Genomic DNA, 24,053 nt, shown 5'->3' on the forward strand with positions numbered 1-24,053 from the left:
AGTTAGGCAGAGATCACTAACATCTTGGCTTTAATTCTGAGCCATAGGACTTTATCACATGAAGGAGATCTGGAGTTTATCCCATGAATATCCTGGAAAAATAGCGTTATTACGCATAAGGACATTGTTATGATGTCGCACGAAACCTGCCATTAAAGTGGTCACAAAGAAGTATTAGTGCACATCTTTTTACTTTCGAGATTTCAGCGACAGTGCATTTCCGATATCACTTTATATGCAATTGCATGTGATAATCATTCATGCAATTACTTGCCATTTCCTCTTCATTTACAAGATGCTTTAAATGTGCTTTAGTCTCTCTTTAATGTCGATATCAACACCAGCATGATAAACTCCATAGACCTGTTAGTCTGGAATACCAGTATGCAAAGAAATATGGTAACCCCTTTGAGACAAACTGTTCAAAAGAAGTGGTAGCATAACCTTTCATAGTCTTGGTCTACTACCTCAGATGAATGAACTGGTGCCCAAGAAGGACCTTTGTAATCAGACTATATGAATAACTATAGAAATTCAAAACTTGAGGGAATGGTGATAAAGCAACAAGTTCAATTTTAACTATGATAATTGTGTGACAAAGGCAGGGGGAAAGATGTTGGCTAAGGCCAGGGTGTGTGGATGAGCATATGAAGGGAACCCTGGTAGTGCAGTGGTTAAATGTTGGCATGGCAGCTTCTCACATTCACGGGGCTCCAAAGTCAACTCAGCCTTGCATCCTTCCATAGGTCACTAAAATGAGTACCTAGCTTGTTGGGGGCAATTAGCTTACACATTGTGAATGCTTAAGTGCACGTATGAGCGGTATAGAAATATACTTGCTACCTCTTGCTTGCCTGCTATTGCTATTGCTATTGCTATTGCTGTGAATGGTGGAGGGATTTTGGAATGTGGTATATGCAGGCTGGGAACCAGAAAGGAGCTATGTTAAACTGGCTAAGAGCATCCTAGGGGCAAAACAGACTGGCAGTATGCCACGGCTTGAGGGCAGCGTGGGGGCATGGCGTTTAGATGACACCTCCCCAGATGCTGCCCCCAAGCCGGTGTCACGCCACCCGTCCGCCCAGATGGCAGACAGTGTTGGGGCATTCCAGCAGCATGCATTCAGATGCCACATGCATTCAGATGCCACATGCTGCAAAGAAGAGCCGCTGCTGCAGAGGAAAGGACAGCTTTTTTCCACTCCCAAAACACCCAACTGGGGCAATGGCATGTGGTTGCCACAGCCCCGATTCAACACTCAAAGGGGCAGCATCAAGCCACCATTTTAGGGCCATCTGTACCGGCCCCTAATGAGGCTGGATGTTAACCAATGTTCTAATATGTATAGCATGCCAGAAAGACACAAACTCCAATCCATCAACAGTGGCTGAACAAAAACAATGGCTTCCAAGTACAAGTCTACAAAAGCTTATGGGACAATTTCTTGCACGGTTAGTCTCAAAGATGCTAAAAGATCCCTTTACATCTTGGCTTTAAGTTAGGGATCAGCTGGGAATGAAGGTTAACTCATATAAATCTTTTTAACTTTTCTGCACTTTTTCTTCTAGCTTAATATGTTTTATTATCACATAACCTGCTCTGGTGTATTGTTGTTTAACATATCAATCAACACCTTTTCCTCCTTCTTTTTTCCTGTGCCCAATTATCACATAGTATCCTTTTTTGTGAGACTTCATGTTGATGCAACAGTCACATTACAACCCAGTGGCATCCACTAACAGTAGCTCCTGCCTGGCTGGCTAGTGGTTAGAGATGTGGGAGTTGCCTAATTCTGTCCTACAGATTAAACTGTGCTGAAACCTTTAGTCCCAACAGTGGCTACTCAAGCAATATATAGGGGGAAAGTGGCTAAAGTTTTAGCAGCCAATTTAGCAGTCAACTTTGCAAACCCTTTTAAGGTTGTTACTTTATTTTGATTCTGTGTGAAGTATGTTGCATCTTCTCTTATTGTTTGTTAAAATGCTTTGTTATGTATGATTTTCTTATAAAAAACCTGTACCCTTAAAAATAAAGTTGCTATATAATTTTTCCCTGCCTTTCTAACTCTCACCATGGTAATTCTCCACTTACCTTTCTAGCTTCTTGCAATAGAAGTCAACACACCTGAGAAGTTTAGTTCAACAGCTGATATTGTGATCCGTCTATTGGATACCAATGATAATGTCCCCAAATTTTCCTCTGATTACTACATCGCTAGGATTCCAGAGAATTCTCCTGGTGGATCCAATGTAGTGGCTGTAACAGTAAGTTTTATTCCATGATACTCATGCTCACTCATCAATCGATTTGCTCTTAGTTCATTACTATCTCAATATCTGTCATTATTAGGGATGAGAAAAAATGAAATGATCAAAAACCAGACTGGTCAAATATCAGGAAATCTTGGTGAGGAGAATCCTAGAAGGGTGAGAAGTCACAGTTTGGGACTTATTCTACACACACACACACACACACACACACACACACCTATAAAGCATGTGGGGGGGGGGCGTTGCACAGCAAACAGCATTATTTGTAAATAAAATAACTTTTCTGCACAGATAATATTATTTCCTGCATAGGAAATGTGATTTTGACACACAGAAAGCCCCATTTTCTGAATGAAACCCCACAATAATGTTTTTAAAAATAGTAATTCCCAATAACAGTCTTTGAAAATGGCAGTTTTCAACAACTTTCTTGCGGCAAGGAGAAAAGTGGTAAAATTATTCATTCTGGCTTTCAAAAATAAAATTTACAAAGATTTACATTTGTTGTTGTTTTTGTTGGTAAGTTCCCTTGAGTCAACCCTGAATCATGGTAACCCTGTGTAGGAGACACGTCTAAGATCCCCTGTTCTCCACTGCTCTGCTGAGATCCTGTAAACTCAGGCCTATGATCTCCCTGATTGAATCTAGCCATCTGGTGTGTGGTCTTCCTGTTTCCCTCCACCTTTCCTAACATTATGGTCTTTTCTAATGAGTCATGCCTTCTCATGATGTGGCCAAAGTATGACAGTCTCAGTTTGCTCATCTTGGCTTCCAGGGAAAGTTCAGGCTTGATCTATTTGAGGACACATTTATTTTTATTTTTGTTTATCCACAGTATCTACAGCACTCTTTCCCAACACAATTTCTCAAATGAGTTAATTTTCTTCCTGTGTGCTTTCTTCACTGTCCAGTTCTGACATCTGTGCATGGAGATGGGAATACGATAGCTTGGACAATTCTAACTTTAGTGCTCAGTTGTATATCTTTCATCTTTAGGATCTTGTCTATTTTTTTCATAGCTGCTATTCCCATTCCTAGATTTTTTTTCTGATAACTTGACTGTAGTCTCCATGATAATCAATGTAAGATCCTTGGTATGGAAACTCTAACTATTTTAATTTGTCATAAGACTTTGTCAGACTGGCAAAAAAAGATGGGATCATAATGGTATGCTCCTGTCAATATTGTGCAATAATGCAAAGATTATCACATCAAGCCACTTTGAAACAGTGGTGATGGGCTGGATTGGGGCCGCATGCATGCAGTTGCCACAGCTCAGGGCAAGTGGCTTCAGGGCGGCCCAATCTGCCCCTTTTGGGCAGTCTGTTTCATCTCTTCATCTCCCACTACACTTTCTTCCTTGATCTTCCTTGGTTATTGTTTCAGACCTATGATTTTTTTTCTGCTAGTAGTACAGCATCATTAGTATATCTTACATTGTTAATGTTCCTTCTTCACTCTTTCTTCTTCTGAGTCTAAACCTGCTGTTTATGTGATATTTTCTGCATAGAAGTGAACTAATAGGGTGATAGAATGGGGCCTTGCCTGACCCCCCCCCCTTGCCAATTAGGAACCAATCTGTTTCTCCATATTTTGTTTTAACAATAAAATCTGTCCTAAGTACAGATTTACTCCCTAATACTTATTCCCTAGATTGTTTTCCACCCATCCCAGTAGGTTCATTATAAAAAATCCCAGAAACACTGGGTATTCATGCATTGACAGTAGCATCTTTTATTATTCTAAGTAAAAAAATCAAACTAAAATGAACATTCAAATTAAATTTTAATTCATCAGAAGGTATGACATGGTGCAACAAAGTCTGGAACTTCTATGACAAGCAGAAATGCACTGGCTAAATTGCTGCAATATACATCTGATCTGTAAGTTATAATAATGTGCCAAGACTCACACAGAAGAAACAGTATATTAGAGTTACCACTCGAAACTGAACAGGCCACTGAATTTCATCCAACAATTTCCTCTATATTCTAAAACATGAAAAAAGAGTCTAGTACAGAGAAAATAATAGATATAGGGAGTATTTTATATGAAATATTCCCTGGATAATTATCTTAAAGTAGAAAGTTTTTATGGGTATGTCCTGATCATACAGCATATTCAGTATGACAGTTTGACTATATAACACAATAGTTTGACTCTTTGACAGTTTGACTGTGTAACACATCAAATTACCAATGTCCTCTGACCCTTTCATGAATATCTGTGTTACCGAAAGCATATCTGCAGTATGAATTTCTAGCTGTCATTATTTGTCTTTTTGTGGTTGGAAGGCTCTATGGAGCCCTGATAATAATGGCCTAAATCCTATTATTAATTCCAACTGGAGTAGAGCCATTAAATCAATTGGCTTGATGTGTTGGCTTGGAGTAGATTTTCACATGGCAATGAGATAAATACGAAATCACTCCCCTGTCCTTATACTATCCTTAACCCATCCGTGGCTGTGATGGTGTGGAAGGCTTTCAAATTGTAGCACCGATATCAACATAAACCTGTCATTAAAGCCGCATTGCATTAACGCAAACTTCCATTAATGCAAAATGCTGGCCAATGTTGCTTTAATGACAGGTGAATGGTGGGATAATGATGAGATCTGTGAAACTTCATCTGAAAGCCTTTCATGTGATCACCATCATTCACGCTTCCCCGATGGGATAAGTGCAAATCCTGTCTGAAAGTCCTTCCCACGATTGGACAGAAAGGATGGGAGCATGACAGGACAGGGATGGGACATCCCACATCTGATAATTCCCACCATTCAACCATTGATTCAATTGCTCTACTCTAGTTGGGACTAACCAACAAAATTCAAACCAATATTTTTAAAAGTCTCTGTACCTCACCAAGCTACAATTCCCAGAATTCTTTGCCAGTAGACATACAAATGCAGCAAATGCAAAGCCCATGCATCTGTTTGGCATAGATTTATCCACTTTTGCACTGCATAGTTTCTCTACCTCATGTATTGTTTAACTAGAATAGCTTATAAGAATTAAAGACACACCAGCTGCAGATAAGTGACAAACAGAAAAGGCATGATTTTCAGGAACTGGTTTTATTTCCTAACTTCCCAACCTCCATAATGCATCGGCATTTTGTTAGTAGACAATATAGATGGAACAAGGAACATTTCCTATTTTTGCAGTCCTTGACCTAATGGTAATAACATCTATCTCAAGTGAAGAGAGCCACCAAGTGGCCAGACAAGTTTATGCTGCTAGTTCAAAGAATTTGGGTTAAACTGTCATCTATTTCTTTGCATAGTTTTTGACTTGGGTCCAAGTTAATGGACACTGGAACCTGATCCTCAGGCATATTATAATATTTCACAAACCTCTGAAGCCATAATCCTCTCAACAATTTTGAAATACACAAACACAATTTTTCTTTCCAGAAAAAGGTTACAGGTGCACATTTGCATCTACAAGCATGTTTGAAGCAGCCTGTTTGAGGTGGCTATTTGGAGAGCAAAGATCAGGGAGGGCGGTTAACTTTGACTCTAGCCACTTCTCCACCAGAAACCCAAAGCTGCTTCCACCCTGTAGAATTACCTACCACAGGAGGCTAGACTGTCCTCTCTGCTATCATTTAACTGGCAGGCCAAGACCATTTTGTTCAAGACCATTTTCATTTCCATTTATGACTGTGGTATCATTGCCATAATTGTAAATGCCTCTGAAACTCGCCATAAAAGTCAGGCAGCCATCCTGAGCAAGGGAGTTCTGAGAGGGCGGCACTGCAGGATGATATAAGCAGGATGAAGCAACCAGCAAGTGATGGTGTGAGAAGCAGATGCTGGGACCCCTTAACTGCACTGTTTCACATTGGTGGGAGGAGGCTGGTCACATTATCTTGCAGTGTCACTGTGATAAATGGGATTCCTTTCCATTATTAGAGCCTTCTTCCCAGATAACAAAGGGTTAAATATAGGAAGAGGTACAATTACATTTTACAATTGCGGTGAGATAACAATTACCAATGAGATGGGCAATTGGGCAGAAGCATGAACTTTCGAGATGCTTCTGAGCAGAGGTTATTTTAGAAGCCTGAAGCACCACAAAGGTCTCTGGCTCTCTTTAAACAGACCATGAGGTAAGCTTTAACAAGGGGGTTTGGGTGATGGATGCTACTGTATCCCTGAGTAACTGGTTGAGATGGGACAAGGGATTCCAGACTCCCAGTTACTTCCTAAAGATCAAGAACAACAAATTCCATCTGATCTGTGAGTAGAATAAAGAGTGTATATTAACTAGTCACGTCAAGGTTTTTGTAATTCTTTTTCCTGATTTGGCCAAAATTATTCAATCTGTTTGTAACATAATTTCTCATCTATACCTGGAAAAAAGATGTCCTTCATGCAAGAGATATCAATTTGCTATAGAATTTCTTTGCTTAGAATAAAGTTCTTTTCTTTAAAAGTACACTGTCTCTCTCACATTCTTTTTACGCATACCTTGGCTCTAGTTAGCTCTTTCCTAGGGTTGGCAAGGGAAGTGTCAGTGGAAGCCCAGCAACACTGAATTGCTAAAGAGAGAGGATTAAAATCCACAGGTGGTTGAGTCAAGTTAAGTAGAAGAAAGGTGATCTCAAAGGGTCCCATCTGGATCAGGCGAAAGTAGGAGGGGGACCCAGAGAACCCTCACAGCCCCACTCACCAGTACCACCAAACTCCACTGTTCAGGGTGGCTAACTGGGTTTTAAAGTGGGGTTAGGAGGTCAGATCAGGAGATGGAGCATAGCTACAAAGTCTCTGATGCAGGATCTCAGCCCTTGTTTTTAGCTGTGTTAGCCAGATTGGATCCCAGGCTGGAATGACTGACTGACTGACTGAATGAATGAATGAATGAATGAATGAATGATTTTTCCCCCTGGGAACTATCTCCTTTTATTTTCCATGTAATCTCTTGTTCCATCTTCAGTGCACTCACATCTGCATAGTGTGTAAGAAAGTTGGTTTCATTTCCATTTTAATCAATCAGATGCTTACCCCCACCCCAATTCTCTTTTTAAGGCTACAGACCCAGATTCAGGACTGTGGGGTGAAACAAAATACTCCATTTATGGCACGGGAGCAGATCTGTAAGTATTAGATAAATAGATATAGATATATAAATCTTGCTTAATGATTATTTTAAAGGAATATGTTTGAATACTTTGGGGGAGTCTTTGGGAAGGAACAAGAGAATAAAAGTAGTGTTCTGGTAAAACAGCTTCAAACAAAATCATAATCATCCCTTAGAGGAAGTGCATGTTAGTTGCTATATTAAGTACTATTTTATATTCACTGCATTTGCATCCCTTTGGTTACTTTGACCAAACCTTTTCTTTGGATGTCTAAACTGTACAGTATTTCTATATGCATGGCTAAAGTTTTAAGTTCTTCCAATGATGGAAATGTGGGGACTTAAGGCAAATGTCATGGGGGTGGTCAGAATTTCTTTTGAGATGGAATAGGATCCCCCCCCCGCATAGACACGCTATGTTCATCACCATTCTCCCACTTAGTTTTTACAAATAACTAGGGACCATGATTTTACTGCTTCTGTCAGCAGAACCCTGAAACAATTGGGGTCAGGCACACACAAAACAGTGGCAAGAGTGACTCATTATCTCCCACATTTTCACTGAAACAGGTTGACTAGAGAAGACTTCACTCAGTATTAGTTGCACACACCCAGATGGTTGATAATAAAAATGTAGAAGAAGATGCCTGGAATAGAACATATTGCCACTACTGTTCACATGTATACAAACACTATTTTCCTACCCCGTAATCATTTATGTTAATGTTATTTATTAGCCAGTTTTCCTTCAACTGCATTTTTTTTCTTCCCCGTTTTACCTTCACAATAAACCAGTGAGGTAAATCAGGATGATGGGCCCAAGATCACTGGGGCCTCAAGCAGACGGGGCAAATGGAGCATCCAGAGTGCTCCAGCCCTGATTGCTCTCTATTTGGTGCAGGACTGCAGTGTCCAAGCAGCGCAATCCCAATGCTGGCTGCTGCTGCAGTCCTCATTGGACTGTCAGCAAGGAGTGCTTCTTTTACACTCCTTTTTGCACCGGTTTTGGGATGCTTTAGGTGGCCACAGTGCAACTTTGGTCCGATCTGGGGGCATGTGTCATCTGAACACCGTGCCCCCATGGATCAGCCCGAAGGTGGTACTTTTGACCAGGTAAGTAGCCAAGGGGGGGGGGGAGTCCAGGGGTCCGCCCCCTTCCGTTAGATACAATGAATGGTATGTGCTGCCACGCCGCCACACCCAAGCCCCATTATAATGGTGACACTTAGTCTGGACACCCCCCCCCCTTCCCAAAATCCGGTCTATGTCCCTGTTTTCACCCATCTGTTTTGGGCCTGAGTGAACTTCATGGTTCAGTGTGAACTAGAATCTGTTTTTCCTAATCCAGCTGTAAACAATATAGAACACTCTCTCATTCAGTCAGATCCCATATAACATCTTTTAGATAAACTAAGCTTGTCATTTTAAATGTACTGAATGTACATGTGTAACTAAGAGCTTGTCAAGGTGAAGAAAAAAGTCCCTGAAAGTTCCAAGTTCTGGTCTGATAAAAACTACTTTTACTTTGGAGATCTACATCTATTACCCATCTTAAAGTATTTCCAGGGAACTCCTGACATTAACCCAGTATTTTTCATAATGAAATGTACCGCTTTATGGCTGTCTGTGTTATTCCAGAACTAGCTAAGATGGATGCCACACAGCTATTGTTTCCAGGATCCAGATTCCATAGAGATGAATAGAGAGAAAGGGGAATGCTAGCAATAAAAGAAAATTATCCTAATGCTAAACTAGTGTAACATTGATAAAGTACTTTAACACTTTTGGTTATAACTCCTGAAATATTGCTTGAGTTAAGATGGAACACATAATCAGTGTCAAAGGAAGAAAGAAGAACACAAGGGAGGGAATCTGAGATCATTCAAGGAAGAGTTTGGATGGCAAACCATGAATATGCATGTAAAATCAAACCAAAAGAACTGGAAGGTCTTAATATTTCTAGAAGCTTCCTCCCACCCACCCCATCTTTCTAGATAAGACTTAACATTTCCCTTTACTTGCTGCCTCTGGGATAAGGATTCAATCTTATAGGCATTTAACCTAAAATCCTCCTGCATTTCTGGTCTAGGATAGTCCAAACGTACCAGAGAATAACTCTGTATAAATTGGAGGAGCAGAGGGAAATAGAGTCTTCTCCCATTCTTGTTGTAAATGAGATCTGATGAACTGTTCAGTAAAACTAACAAAAACTGCCAAATATTGTGTGCATCATGATTCTTATGCTGGTGTTCTGAAAGTCTCAGTCTTACTTTATTTAGGGCATGACTGACTCTCTCTCTCTCTCTCTCTCTCTCTCTCTCTCTCTCTCTCTGAAAACCAACTGCATAAATGTGCAGTTCTCTTTTTCAGTGTTGTGGAAGGAAATCCACTGTACTGTGTCACTCGCAAGTATAAAAACTGTTAACAAGAAATATAAGCAAAGTGGATTAAAAATATGAAATTTGAAATCTCAGACAATAAATCTCCACTCTCATTTCTTTGCCAGACAAAGAGACCCTAGAGATCTTGTTTAATACTTAGCATTACAGCTAAACACATCAATGTTGCACTGAATTTTTCTGTATTGACTATTGTGAATTTTGATTTACAACTGTTCTTGCCTTTAGCTACATAGCTGTGCATCTCTTAAGCCTCTGGTTGTCAATCTTTGGTCCTCCAGATGTTTTCCAGAATTCCTGACCTTTGGTCATACTAGATAAGGGTTTGGGGAGTTAAGGTCCTAGATATCTGAATGAGCAAAGGTTGAGAACCACTGCCTTCAGCAACTGGGGATCAGGCTGTGGATAGATGTAAGGTTTTTCATAATAGCATGTGAGTTGGACAAACCCCCTGGAACTGTTTTTAAGAGGGAGAGGCAAGGTTCAAGACTGGCAGATAGGTCATTATGAATTTTACTTTCTTACAAGTGCATTTTAACAAAACAATTAAAACATAGAATACATTGCGTAGATATAACAACAGCAGCAACAACATACCCAGAGGAATCAATAATATTGTGCTTCCACAAAATATTACAAATATGATATTAAAATATAATATTTTATTTAGGAATATTTTATTCCTAAATAAAATATTACAAAACTAGTTATAGCATAAAATAAATGTATCAACCAAGCAGGAAAATATATGAGAGACATCTGCCTTCCTGCCTGTCTGCTTGCCTGCCTGGGGTCTCCTAACATCTCCTACCTCTCAGCACATGATTTTAAAAGCAAATCCTCTGAGACATGCTATCTTACAAAATATTACAAAGTACTCTCCAAAGAAAGTACAAGCCATATGCAGCTAATAAACTGTAAATTCAGAGAATCACCTAATACAAGATACAAGGAATCTCATCTAATGTCTAAGAATCCTAACCAATGTCCTCACACTGAAGAAACTGAGAAGTGTCCATATAAGCCTGAATTTACCAAGAATGGACACACAGAAGAGTAGGATCAATTTTAGGGTATCCATATGATTTCTTACTGGTTTTTGGCCCCAGTTTAAGGTGGTGCTAGTACTTATTTATAGGAACAAAAACACAGCTTGTCCCCTATACAATTTAGGAAACGCCTCGTTGTTTCTGTTGTTGTCATTCTATTTATATTGTCATCAGGGTATATGGCACTTGATAGAATAAAACAATAAAAGAGAAGGAAACACTGCCAAAGGTATACAAAATAATTTTTTTATGTATGGGAATACATATGTAACTTGCCTTCCCACACATGCCAGCAGTTGTAACTTGATTTTTATGCACTCTTTTTACTGAATTTAGAACTTAGAAGGCCCAAACATGCAGATCCTTCAGCCTTGGCATTGTCCCTATGGAGCTTGTTGCCCAAAAGAAGTACTCCATCTTTGTGCATTTTTTTGTGAAATTTAATGTGTTCTCTATCCTGAATGGTGACTGAAATGTTGGGCTTTTGAGTTGAGCTTGATTTTAAATATGGATATTTTGTTGCTATTGATATAAACTGTTTTGTACAGATGCGTTCAATCAATTAATTTTGTTTTACTGTGTGTTGCTCTAATTGTTTTATAGAGAAGGGGCTAACAGGATTTATAAATAAATCAGTTAACAAATAATTTCCATCTATTCAAGTATTATTGGAACTAGAGCCAATATAACAGTGAGTGGAATAAACTGTTCTGAAAATGATAGCTCTGAACAAAAGAATTTGCCCTTCCTTCCATGCTCTTCTTTGTAGTCGATAAACTTAATCCTACCTATTTTGTTTTTCAGATTTCTCATTCATCCATCCACTGGGATTATCTACACTCAGCCATGGGCTACATTAGATGCAGAAATAATCTCCAAATACAACTTCTATGTGAAGGCAGAAGATAATGAAGGGAAATACAGTTTAGCTGAAGTCTTTATTACTGTACTGGATGTTAATGACCATTCCCCAGAGTTCAATGAGAACATTCAGGAAAAAACTATGATTATTGGATCTCCAGTGAAAGTGGAGGTGAGTCATGTACTTCCTTTTGTTGTTATATTCCTTTGGGTTGTTTCTGACTTAAGTTAACCCTAAGATGAACCTATCATGGAGTTTTCTGGGGCAGAGAGTATGTTACTTGCCCAAGAGCACCCAGTGGGACTCCATGGCTGCCTGAGAATACAAACTCTAGTTTCCAGAGTTGTAATTCAATGCTCAAAGTACTACACTACACTGGCTCTTGAGTCATGATACATATAAGTATTGTATATTTGGCTAATGTATATAATGTGATGATTTTATTGTGAAGTTAAGTTTCATAGGTGCGTTACAGACCGCCCAGAAGGGGTGGTCTGCCGGAGCCATCATTTGCAGCGCGGAGGAGCCCCAGCGTCCAAACCGCAAGGCTCCTCCGCGCTGCAAATAAGAAGCGCCAAAATGGTGCTTCTCTTTGTGGCACGGATATGATGCCGCGAGGCACCAATGGCACACTCACAGAATTATATGCGCGGCACGACGTGTGGACACAGTGTGTCCACTACGTAAAGATGGCAGCCCCTGTGTGGAACAGGCACCGCCATTTTGGATGGACTCAGTCCGTATTAGGGTTAGAAACTTTATGCCCGTTTGTAACGGGCCATTATAATGCATTTCCAATAACATCCAGAAATGTGTGAAACTATTAGTATGATTTCCCTTTGTGGGGAAAAAATTGCAATCATGGACTGGCAACATTTCTTCACTCTAACAAATCATCATTGCAACATTGCAAAATTTCTCAAATTTAAAAAAAGGTTTTATGGGAGAAGGAGGCAGTAAGATCTGAAAAAGAGAAATCTTTCAACCATTTTGTTTTACACAGTGAAATATGAAAACATGTCTCTGTATTTTGCTCCATCCAATTCACATCTAGAAACCATTTCAGAAATATAAAACTGCAAAATCCAAGTCATAATCCAGGTGTATTTTGTTTTTGTGGGAGGAGAGGTACTCTTCCTTAAGTATCAGATTAATTATTTTGCTTGACCTTGTCAAAACAGACATTAACACTTTGTTTGTTTGTTTGTTTGTTTGTTTCCTCTCACTTTCCACAAAAAACATAGGCAATAGACCAAGATGCAGAAGAACCCAATAACATAGTTGACTATTCGATTATGCAAGCAGATCCAGCTAATGTATTTGATATAGATCAAAGCACTGGGGAAATAAAGCTGAAATCGTACATAAGGTCCTTGGACATCATTCACAACATCACCAATAACAAAGATTGCATATGGTCGGTGGTAGTCCAAGCCAAAGATCGTGGCTCTCCTTCATTTAGTACCACAGCGGTCCTGAAAATTGATATCACAGAAGAGGTAAGAGAACAGAATACAAAGGAGAAATGGCAAATGTGGGACCAAGATTTGTAACTGAAAAACAAAGGCCAATGAGTAATGCACCATTGCAAAATGCTTCTATTAAATACAGTATATTGAATTGGGTTGACAGGAGGAAGGGAATACTGTCAGTTGGGAACTGACAGGTTTTTTTCTCTCAATGATATAACTGCTAGGGTCTAGTAAGGAAATTCTCTCCTTTGTGAATATTCACTTCTGCCAATTACCTTCAAGATAACCCAGACCACAAAATATGATCTCATTTCAATCAATACCAGTGAGCAAGACTCTATGAAGCAGCCTGTTTTAAAATACTGATTTTGGGCCCAAACAGACAGGCCAAAATAAAGCTGCTTTGGGTCACTTTGGAGATACGCTGTTTAAATGAGGCCGGAAGCCACACCAAAGGACTGGAGCATGGCTTTGGCACAGCTTCTAGCCTCTTAAGATGCATGTGTCATTTAAACAGCATACTTCCAAAGTGTCCTGAATCAGTTTTATTTTGTCCTGTCTGTTCGGGTCCTTTCATTCACTAAATCTTGCAAATAAATAATGAAGGTTTTTGAAATGAGCCTCACTTTATTACTACCTGAATTTAGAATCTCCAGGGGTTGCCCTGAAGCTCCTATCCCCATGTTGTGAACCTTCAAGTCATTTCCATCTTATGGCAACCCTACAGTGACCTATCATGGGATTTTCTTTGCAAGATTTGTTGAGAAAGGGTTTACCTTTGCCTTCTTCTGAAACTGGGAGTGTGACTTGCTCAAAGTCACTCCATGGGTTTCCATCGCTGAATGGGAATTTGAACCTTGTGCTCCCAAATCATAGTCCAACATGCCAACCATTCCACCATGCTAGCTCTCATCCTCTAGTCTTCAATATATTACATAAAATTTCCTCAGCAGTAGCTTTCAAAATGGATTGTAAAGCTTCGTTCCCTAGTCTTTTTAGACTATGTTCTTTTGCTTTTTACCCTCTTACTCAGTCTTCATGGTAACTGAATTTACCCCTGTAACCATGGGACAATAACCCATACATGGCCTCCCTCTTTAAGACTGATTTAATTTTTTTTTAGGAAAAAAATATCAGCATATGTCACTTGCAGAATCGTTTCAGGTGGAAATGGCATGATCAAAACCAACAGTATGTGAATGAGATGTCCTCTTTGAATTATGCTCAGGCTGTCACTGACTGCATCTGTTCCTCTTTCATTGTATCTGACCCACCCCTCTGCTTCCTACAAACTGAGCCACTGTTTTCCCTTTTGAAGGAAGGGCTTCTTTGACAACGTAACTAGAGGTGTCCAGCAGTGTTAATCACGTTGAGTAATTAAACAGCCATATTTTTGATTAACATTTACCACTGCAATTAGTGCGAGGCTGCTCCCTTCGAGATGGATGCCTTGAGGCTAGGTTTGGCAGTTTCATGCATCAAAAGATCTCTTGCTGTTGGAACAATATGGTGATAAAAAAAAGATCCCAAGGCATTTTAATTTAACAGATTCTATTATTATAGGAAAGTGCTATTGATTACAAACCAAATAAAAAAATGTGCCAAAGAACATATGTTATTTACTTTCTTCTGTCTTTGATTACATATATTTTTATGACAAAATTTTAAAGCTCAGTTTTCTGTCGCCTGGAACCACTAGAGTGGTCCCTGATCCCCTGCAACAACCATGCTGCATGAGTTTGTTGACAGTTATTAATGCATTCATTAAGACTGGAGGGATTAGAAGGGATGACAGTCACTTAGCTGAGTGGCAGTGTGATGTAATGATTTGGGCACACGACTAGTACACTGGGAGACTAGGGTTCAAATCCTGGCTAGGCCTTGGAAACCCACTGGGTGATCTTGGGCAACTCACACTCTTTCAGCCTCAGAGGGTGGCAATGGCAAACCCGTTCTGAAGAAACTTGCCAAGGAAACTCTAAGATAGGTTTTCCTTGGGGTCACCAGAAGTTGGAAATGACTTAAAGGCATACAACAACAATAGCAACAACAATAGTCACTTTAGAGACCAGGATGCTGGTAGATCCCAATTGCCACCAATTCCAGCCAACACAGTCAGTGGTTGGGGTGATACGAGTAGGAAGCCTTGTCTGCATGGCCCAAATTGTCCATTCCCCCAGCCCATTCTGGCATCATCCTATTCACTTGGTAGGATGCTAGTACAGACAGCTGTTGCAGTGCAGATACGAAGGTTGAGGTAATGGGGGCAGATCAGGGCAACTGTGGTGCCACTATACTCTGGGCTACCCACTAGAGTATCCTGTCCAGTGCAGACATGGCTATAGTCCCACAATAGCTAGAGGACTACATATTCCTCACCTCTGAATGTCCATCCTGAACATAGCAGTTGGGGAATTCTGAAGGAATACTGCTGCTCCCAACAATCTGCCACCTGAGACAGTGACCACACTCTTCCGTGTGCTAGAGATTGCTTTATTTGCAGAATGTGGTAATAAGAGGTAAACTGCTTGTGTACATGGATATTCCACTTAGCTACCATGGATAAGAGCAAATCCTCAATAATGTGAATGTGTTTTTTCTTTCCTTTATTTGTTCATTCATTCATTGTTCATCTTTTCAGAAATTTTGAGGATGATTCACAGATACACAAAAATATATAAAACAATTGCATCATAAAACATCAAAGAGCAGTATATTGTGCAGTTGTACAAAATATGTCATGTAGTTAAAGGTTTGGGGAAACAGAAAAATCTTAGTAATTAACATTGCAACTAGACTAACATCTCTGGAGGAATTGACGTTCTCACATACTAATGGCATATATATATATATATATATATATATATATACACACACACACACACACACACACACACACACATATATATATATATATATATATATATATATATATATATGTCCCTGACTTCCACTCCACCATATGCATCTGAGCAAGTAGACTTTAGTCTATGAAAACTCATGCTGCCAACATCTTTCTTTCAGTTAGTCTCAAAGGTGCTACAAGATCTCTCTACATACTCTACTCTGGAGGAGGAACGACATAACAAATATCTCACAAATGAGTATCCCCTCCTCCAGTTGCCACCCACCTCACATCTGACCCTGGGAACACCCAAAGGAGGATTTCCAAATGTCATTCAAGCCATATCAAGTATTAAAGAAAAGTGCCAAAACTTTGATTTATACCAGTACAATTCTTAAGGTTTCAGTCATTAGCCTAGCAGTTGCATTTAAGACTACAAGCAGTTTCTGACCGTGTTCAGAGATAGCCTCACGTATACTTGATGGTCAAACAGAGTGGTTTTCAGCCCATGAATGATTATCAGATTGTGTCTGTCTAGGAAAGATTGTGGTTTATAAACAAATTGTTTCATATAGATAGTGATTCAAAAGCATGGGGCCAAGGGGACAAGTATCCTTTGGAACTCCGAAGCATAAATGCCACAGGGCCAAGTAATAGTCCCAGTGTTGCCTTCACAAATCAGACCTCAACTTATGATCAAAATCACAGCATCCCTGCACTTTCAAAGGTGAAACAGACCACCCCTTTGTGCCAGCTTGGTGGGAGCATCAGAGTATGACATTTACATGCTGCACTCTCTGAAACTGTCCCCAAGCCAGCATCACACCGCCCACCTGACCACATGGGAGGCAGTTTTGTGGTGCTCTGGCCGCATGGCATTTATATGCCGCACACTGCAGGAATGCCGCAAAGCTGCAGCAATAGTGGAAAAGCCAGCTTTTTGCTGGCTCTAAAAGGAGTGGCATTTTGCCACTTCTTTTTGTGCAGGGGAAAAGCCTGATTGGGGGTAGCATGTAGTTGTCATGGCCCCAACCCAGCATTTAAAGGGGCGGTGTCAAGCCGCCTATTCAGGGCCATCTGTTTTGGCCCTCAGTTCCCAACAAAGACAGATTATCCAAAAGGATAGTGTAGTTTCAGAAGCCACTGAGAGGTCTGACAGATTTAGCTCAGCCACACTGACCCCTACTTGTTTTCTGGCATAAGTCCATATCAAGGTGGCCAAGGTGGGAGTGATGATTTTGTCTGTTTTTTCTTTTGCTTTAAGCCATCTAAAACCGAGACCTTCATGCCATCTTGTGGTAATCAAGCAGGATAACTTATGGCAGGTTACACACCGCCATTTAGTACGTAATGAATATGTACTAGAGTTAGGAAGGGGCGGTGCTTCCGCACCCCCCTAACCCTAGTACGTATTCTGTACGTACAATATGGCGGCGGCCGTTCCACACGGCGGCTGCCATATTTACATATCGGACGCTGTGCGTCTGCACGTGTTGTGGCGTCTATGACGTCATGAGTCCGCCCCTGGCGCCTCACGACGTCATAGAGGTGCCACTTAAAGAAGCTCCATTTTGGAGCTTCTTTTTCGGTCCGTGGGGTAGCCGCGCGGTGTGGCTGCTGCGGCTCCCGCATGGAGCAAACGGCGGCGGCCTGTAACCCGCCTTAGGCTCTAAAGGCAGTGAAGCATTCAGCTTCCATTTTGTTTTAAAGGCTCCTCACAATGTGCTCAAGCAATGCAGGCAGCAATGCAGTTTCAAATGAAATGACTGCTGTATCAACAACAACACCTGGATAGTTAACTCACACATAGCCTCATCACTCATTTAAACTGGACAAGAGAATTCTTATTGTGTACCATGGATGCACAGCAACACTGAAGAAACTATTGTTGCTCTGTATCTAATGCTGAAGGTGTTTTGCTCTGCACAGACTCCTTTGTATGCAGAGTGAATAGTTTATAAAGCTCATCATGAATAACCTGATTCAGAGAACAAAAGTGGATATATAATGAGTCTGCTCCCACCTCCAGCAAATGTGGGAAACCTTGATTCTATATGAATCAAATCAGTGGGAAAACACTCCTATTGACATGGACTTAGTCACACTCTAAAACTTAAATAATGTGTGCAGTTGCATCTGTGTAACTTCATGCTGCTAGCAAGGCCAACATTACCATTAAGTAAAGTGAGGCGGCTACCTCTAGTGGCAAATGCTGAGAGATGGCAGCAAGGGTAGCTGGCAGAAAGCAGTAGCTTGCAGAAAGCGGTAGCTTGCAGAAAAGTAAGAAAGGAAACAAAAAGGACATAGCACCCTTTTGAAAATGAGTGGTGCATGTAGGTGCATCTGCTCAATGCAGGTCCCCTTGCAGATTGCAGAAGTGTAGCCCACCAGAGGGGTGCTGGAAGGGGACATGTACCCCTCTCAGCAGTTGCCTACCTCTACCATACTGAATTCCTTAGCACCCATACATGAGAGGATTGCAACAATAATAGCTATAAACACCTTCTTTGGTTCTGTTTTTCCTTTCTCTAATCATCTATTTATTCTGTTTATCTTATTACCATGTGTCATTTCAGACACCCATTGATCAGTATTACATAGGTAATCCTTAAGTTTGTAATCAAAATAATGCTTCTTGCTCTCAGTTTTCTTGTGAAACTCCACGTATATCAAGTGCTGCCTCAGCAGCAAGGCTACACTAAAAAAGGGGGTGGAGGGTGCAGAGTCACTAGCTTCTTTAATGATAGTAGATTGTAAGTTGATTGATTTTTTAAAAATTATTTTTTGACATTTTCAGATCAAATCAAGGGTAAGATCCTATATTTTAGGCCTCAAGAAGCGTCCATGGACAATATTTGGGATTTGCTCAAGTGGCATTATTTCCACCATTTCTTTAACCATGGTGATCTCCACCATCATGTATTGGAAAAGTGTGAAAAGATCCCGGCTTCATCCTCTGGCCAAAATCAGGAAAATTAAACGGGGGCCGCCACGGCGTACTGTGTGCTAAACTGCTAAATGAACTGTTTATTCATTTGTCCTTAATATGCCATATATAAAGACTTATATTACTTCTTATTTTACTCTTGGAATTTTTTTAATGAAAATGATTTTTTTTAAAGAAACCTGTTCAGCTCAGTTTCTTTACCTCAGAAACCCTGAAGTGGTTTGTTTTGTTTTTGTAATGTCTGTAAAAGAGTACTAGAAAACAGAACATGCTCAGTGTCTGCCCTTTAAAAACTGACTCAGCACCCTTAAAACAATTTCAATTGAAAATTCAGCAAGTGGCTGAGAAAAGCCCATTACTAATGCTGTTTTGCTTTGGGGGGAAATACACCTTAAAGAATAATGGCCACCTTCAGTATATCTGTTTCCTCGGAAATTATCTCAGAGTGATGGAACTTTCACTGAGATGGCATCTCTTAAAAGAATCCTGGGAATTGTAATTTGTGTTTGTGTTGAGCATGCTCAACTGTTAGAAATCTCTATAGCTTTCTCACAAAGCTAGTGTTCCCAAATTGCCATGGGAAGAGGAGGAACTGTTAAATCAATTTGGAGTATAGATATTCCTTGGCTGCACGTTCTAGGGCTTTCAGTGGTTTTGCTTCCACTTGCAAAGAACAGATTCTACAGTATTTCATATGAGTGGTTCAAAACTTTATTGTAACATCCTATGTGAAAGCCTAGCTATTTGATCATTACAGTTCAATACTGTATGAAGATTGCCTGATATTAGAACTGAATTTTAAATGCCAAATTGGAGATAGGGTGTGGGTAAAGTGGTCAACCCTGGTTGTCACATATTTTGGACAAATGAAAGTGCAGTCTCTGTCTATGCCCCAGAGTAAGTCACATGTTCTCTTTGTACTCTTTTACAGACTCTTCACAAAGGGCCTATGGCCGCCTTTTTGATGCAAACAAAAGATAACCCCATGAAAGCCTTAGGAGTGCTAGCTGGTGTCATGGGGGTGATGGTGGTGATCACCATCTTGATCTCTACTGCCATGTTCTGGCGCAATAAAAGATCCAACAAAATCATGCCAGTGCGACGGATCATTAAAAAAAGACAGAACTATCAACCTAGGACAATAAGGATGGAGTGGCTGAAATTCAAGCGATCCAGCAGTGCTGCGGAGAAGTTTGCTGTTCAGGAGGATACCAAGAGCCTGCAGAATGAGAACAGCAATAACAACTTCCAGGTGCCACCGCCTCCACCACCACCTGCTGCGCCAGCCCTGCCTCCAGCCCCAGCTTTCAAGACTAGTGCCCCTGAATGGAGAGTGCCCACAGTATCAGGACTGTTGAGTCCCAAGGTTGTAAGCAAGCCGACAAAGAAAAGAGGCACCATTTGCATGTCACACAATGCTCTTGTGTCAGAGCTCAAGCAGAGGTTTGAAATGAGAAATGCAGTTGTTGGTCAGCCGCAGGTTTAATGCATATCTGTGCTCAAAAAGCTGCATGTCAAGTATGTGTGTGTGTGTGTGTGTCACCAGGTACATGATGCTATTTGTTCTTTTGCATTTTATACCAATGCTCCATCATCCCACACACTACAAGTGCTCACTATTTCATATCAGTATTTCACCGTCATTCACTTGCACTGCATGCCAGGATGCATCCTATTTTACTGTGGAATTGTTTCATCTATAGCATTGTGGAAATGTAGGATGCATGTTGTGTTACCTTTTATCCAGATTATTTTTGCAAAGTCTGTTTCTTGTGTTATGCCAAAATGCCAGTTTGTTCTGATTTTGAGCACTATTTGTTTTAAGTTAAAAAAAAAAAGACCCAGTTTGAAATATTTAAAAACCTTGACCTAGCTCCAGCTATAACCAAGAAAGTTTCAAAAGGCCTATGGCCACCCTGTATTCTATCAGTCTCCAAACGTTGAGCATTGAAATTTGGTAGATTCTGGATCTATCTCAGATATTTATGTGCTCCAGCTAGAATATGGAGATACTGTTAAATCTAGCCCAGAAATGGATAAAAAGGATACCATGCCTAATCATACAGACTTTAAGCAAAGAGACTGATATGACCCAAGTGAGGCATGATAGATCCAGTTTTTGAAAGATGTATGATGTTTGCATCAGTACAAAGTTGTGTTGAGGACAGAAGGGGCAGAGAGACAATCAAAGCTGAAAAGGGCTAGAAGGGATGCCTTCACTTGAAAGGGACTTACTTCTAAGTAAGTGCACTTAGGGTCCTAGTAGGTCACTGTGTCTTTTTCAACAGCTCGTGAAGCAACATATCTGAATTCATAAGCTTCTTCCAATGTGAGCAGGCTGGCTTGGTCAGCTGTCTTTCCTTTTACATGACTCTGGATTGGAACATGCTTACAAACTTGAACCAGAATGATATCCAGGGAAATGAACTACCTGCTCTCAAAGAGAGATGGGTAGGAGTCTTAACGTATGGAAGCATAGTTTCGCCCAAAATGGAAAAAATAAAGAAAACACTACATTTTTGGTTAAATTGTCATTCACGTCAACATAAAAGTATTGAAATGTCTCAATATTTTGACAGTGATATACAGTTTAATCAAACAGTCTAAATTTTTAAATTTTTTTCATGGAATGAAAATGTTTTTACTCCCAGTTGGACCCATTTGCTACTGGGCTTAGCATTTTACAGTGGCTGGACTTATATTCTCTGGCCAGCAGTACCAGATGGTCGAGTAGTTGCATCCTAGCAGTTATTTTCCTTTGGCAGGCCTCATTCAGGGCATTTGTGGGAGAAAATAGCACAGCAAATAATATACACATGGATACATAAACAACAGTGCTGCCACTGAAACTGCCTCCTTTGGGCAAAGTAACTTGTCATCCTTTTGCTCTCACTGACAGATTGAGACTTCTCTACTACATCAATTTGTTTCTTGGAAAGTTGTATTGTGGCTTTAAAAAAACTAATGTAAATTAATCTGCTGAGTAAAACATACCCGTCCTCTGTCATGAAACAGGTGGAACAATAAAATATAGCAGGGAACAGAAAGTATTGTCTTATCTCCCACATATAAACTGTCTTCACAGAGATGCAAGTCATTTTTGTTGAGATAATTCGAAAGAAGAAGACATCTACAGTTCTTGGTTTCTAGAATGAAAGGATCTAAGACACAAACCTTCTTTGACGTCACCTGGAAAGCTAGTTTCTAATCCTACAAAACATTTAGTTACTCGCTGATGTTGAAAGTACACTCTGCACATTGTCAGAGGTACTCCCAATTTTATTATAACTTCACTTGCCCCTGTGTCACCTCTTGGCATTCTAAAACATTTTTGGTGGCAATGGAAGTAGAGTAGCCATTGCTCCAGCTAAGTCCTCAAGAAAATACCAAACAGTATTCTTGTCATAGAGAACAATTCATTGACCCACATATGCAGTATTATTCAAGGCTGACTTGTTTGTCTGTTATGAGACTCATTGCTCCAGATCAGTGACATAAAACTCTTTCGAACAAGTGGAAAATCAAGTTCTCACTCTCTGTGAAAATTGGAACTGCTCCCCATGCACCTGCAAAGCTGTTGTTTATAGCATTTATGAGCATCTTAACCAGTGAATGTTTCAACTGCCATATTTATGGGAATTTGCAGTAGGGAAAAAAACTTAAAAGTGTTGCACAGAAGGAATGTGAAAAATGTCATTATACCAAATTACTGGAAGTGGGGTAGTTATGGTGGAAAACATAGTACCATAAATGTATCTCTTGGTGTAAAACCAAGGAAAGAAAGTATGTGAAGATGAGATAAAGGAGATTATCTCATTAGCTTCACTGCCAGGATAGACCTGGGATGTAACTTTCTTAAGGTGGCTCTTATTGCATTCATCCATCACCATTGTTGTGTCATTGTTACTAGGGAAAGATCTGAAAATGTCTGGGAGAGAGACAAAAATGGTTTTTACCATGGAACAAATTCTCAGTTTCAATGCTGAGGGATCTAATACACAAACACACACACATAATATGTGTTTCCACTGTTCTAGACCCTATCCCAAATGCCAGATCTCCAGGCACATCTCCAGTCTGTTGATGTCATAGGAGCAGGCAATGATCTGAAGCTTCATTATGGAAGTTTGTCAAATCTGGATGTGTAAGTTACTTGGACAGTAACTGTATACAAGCAGTTTTGAGCTCTCAGGAGGAAAACTTTGGTGTAAGTATCATAAATAACCATAGGAAAAGAAGTCCATTATCCATTCTAGAGGTTTGCTGTAAATCCAACTGATGTAATGGTTTCTAAATAATGCAATGTCAATCTCTTATTTCTAACTGAAATACTTCTTAAGATATCAAAAACTTCCTAACAATTTTACTGCTGCTTTCTTTTAACAATGACATATTGCCATAAGGAATAATGTATATGTGACAAGAATCAAATGGCTCTAGCTTTTACCACTATTCGTAATTGATATGGAGTGTTCATATTTGTGAAACACATCCATCTAGTAGTTAGAAAGCTGGTTATAGACACAGAATGTGGCCATATTTTTTTGTGAAATCAGATTTTTATGCTCAAAGTTGAATCTGTTATGCATTTTATTTTTTAAATGATGTTTTTGAAGTAGAAAAGTAAAGCTGCTGGAGGCTGGAAAAGGCTACAGCAACTCATATGTTTAAGAAATGCAAAATGTGTAATTGTTTTCATGTTTCTTTCTGGGATGTCCATCTAGGGCAGTGGTTCCCAACCTTCCTAATGTCGCGACCCTTTAATACAGTTCGACATGTTGTGGTGACCCAAACCCATGAAATTATTTTCATTGTTACTTCATAACTTTAATAAAATAGGTGTTTTCCAATGGTCTTAGGCGACCCCCATGAAAGGGTCATTCGACCCCCAAAGGGGTCCAGACCCACAGGTTGGGAACCACTGATCTAGGGCAGTGGATGGGAATCATGTGCCCTCCAACTGGCAACTCCCACTATCCCTCACCATTGTCTATACTGGTTAAAGTTGATGGGAATTCCAAGAACATCTGGAGGCCCACATATTCCAGATCCATAGGCGAGGGGCCATTGGTGGGCATTAGTTATCTCCTTTCCAATGCATTATTTAAACTTTTCAAATAAT

At 40.1% G+C, this 24,053-nt stretch overlaps 1 protein-coding gene across 1 annotated transcript in view; it reads left to right on the plus strand.

Moving 5' to 3' along the window:
- CDHR1 (cadherin related family member 1) overlaps positions 1 to 20,417 on the plus strand; it is a 64,455-nt gene extending 44,038 nt beyond the window's left edge. The window contains exons 13-17 of the mRNA XM_042459877.1: positions 2,100 to 2,264; positions 7,306 to 7,373; positions 11,610 to 11,838; positions 12,912 to 13,166; positions 19,863 to 20,417. Of these exons, the coding sequence (XP_042315811.1) occupies positions 2,100 to 2,264; positions 7,306 to 7,373; positions 11,610 to 11,838; positions 12,912 to 13,166; positions 19,863 to 20,417 (1,272 nt within the window). The remainder of the gene's footprint in view (positions 1 to 2,099; positions 2,265 to 7,305; positions 7,374 to 11,609; positions 11,839 to 12,911; positions 13,167 to 19,862) is intronic.
- Positions 20,418 to 24,053: the final 3,636 nt, after the last annotated feature.

The sequence above is a fragment of the Sceloporus undulatus genome, chromosome 3 (assembly GCF_019175285.1).
Source record: "Sceloporus undulatus isolate JIND9_A2432 ecotype Alabama chromosome 3, SceUnd_v1.1, whole genome shotgun sequence".
In the NCBI taxonomy this organism is placed as follows: domain Eukaryota; kingdom Metazoa; phylum Chordata; class Lepidosauria; order Squamata; family Phrynosomatidae; genus Sceloporus; species Sceloporus undulatus.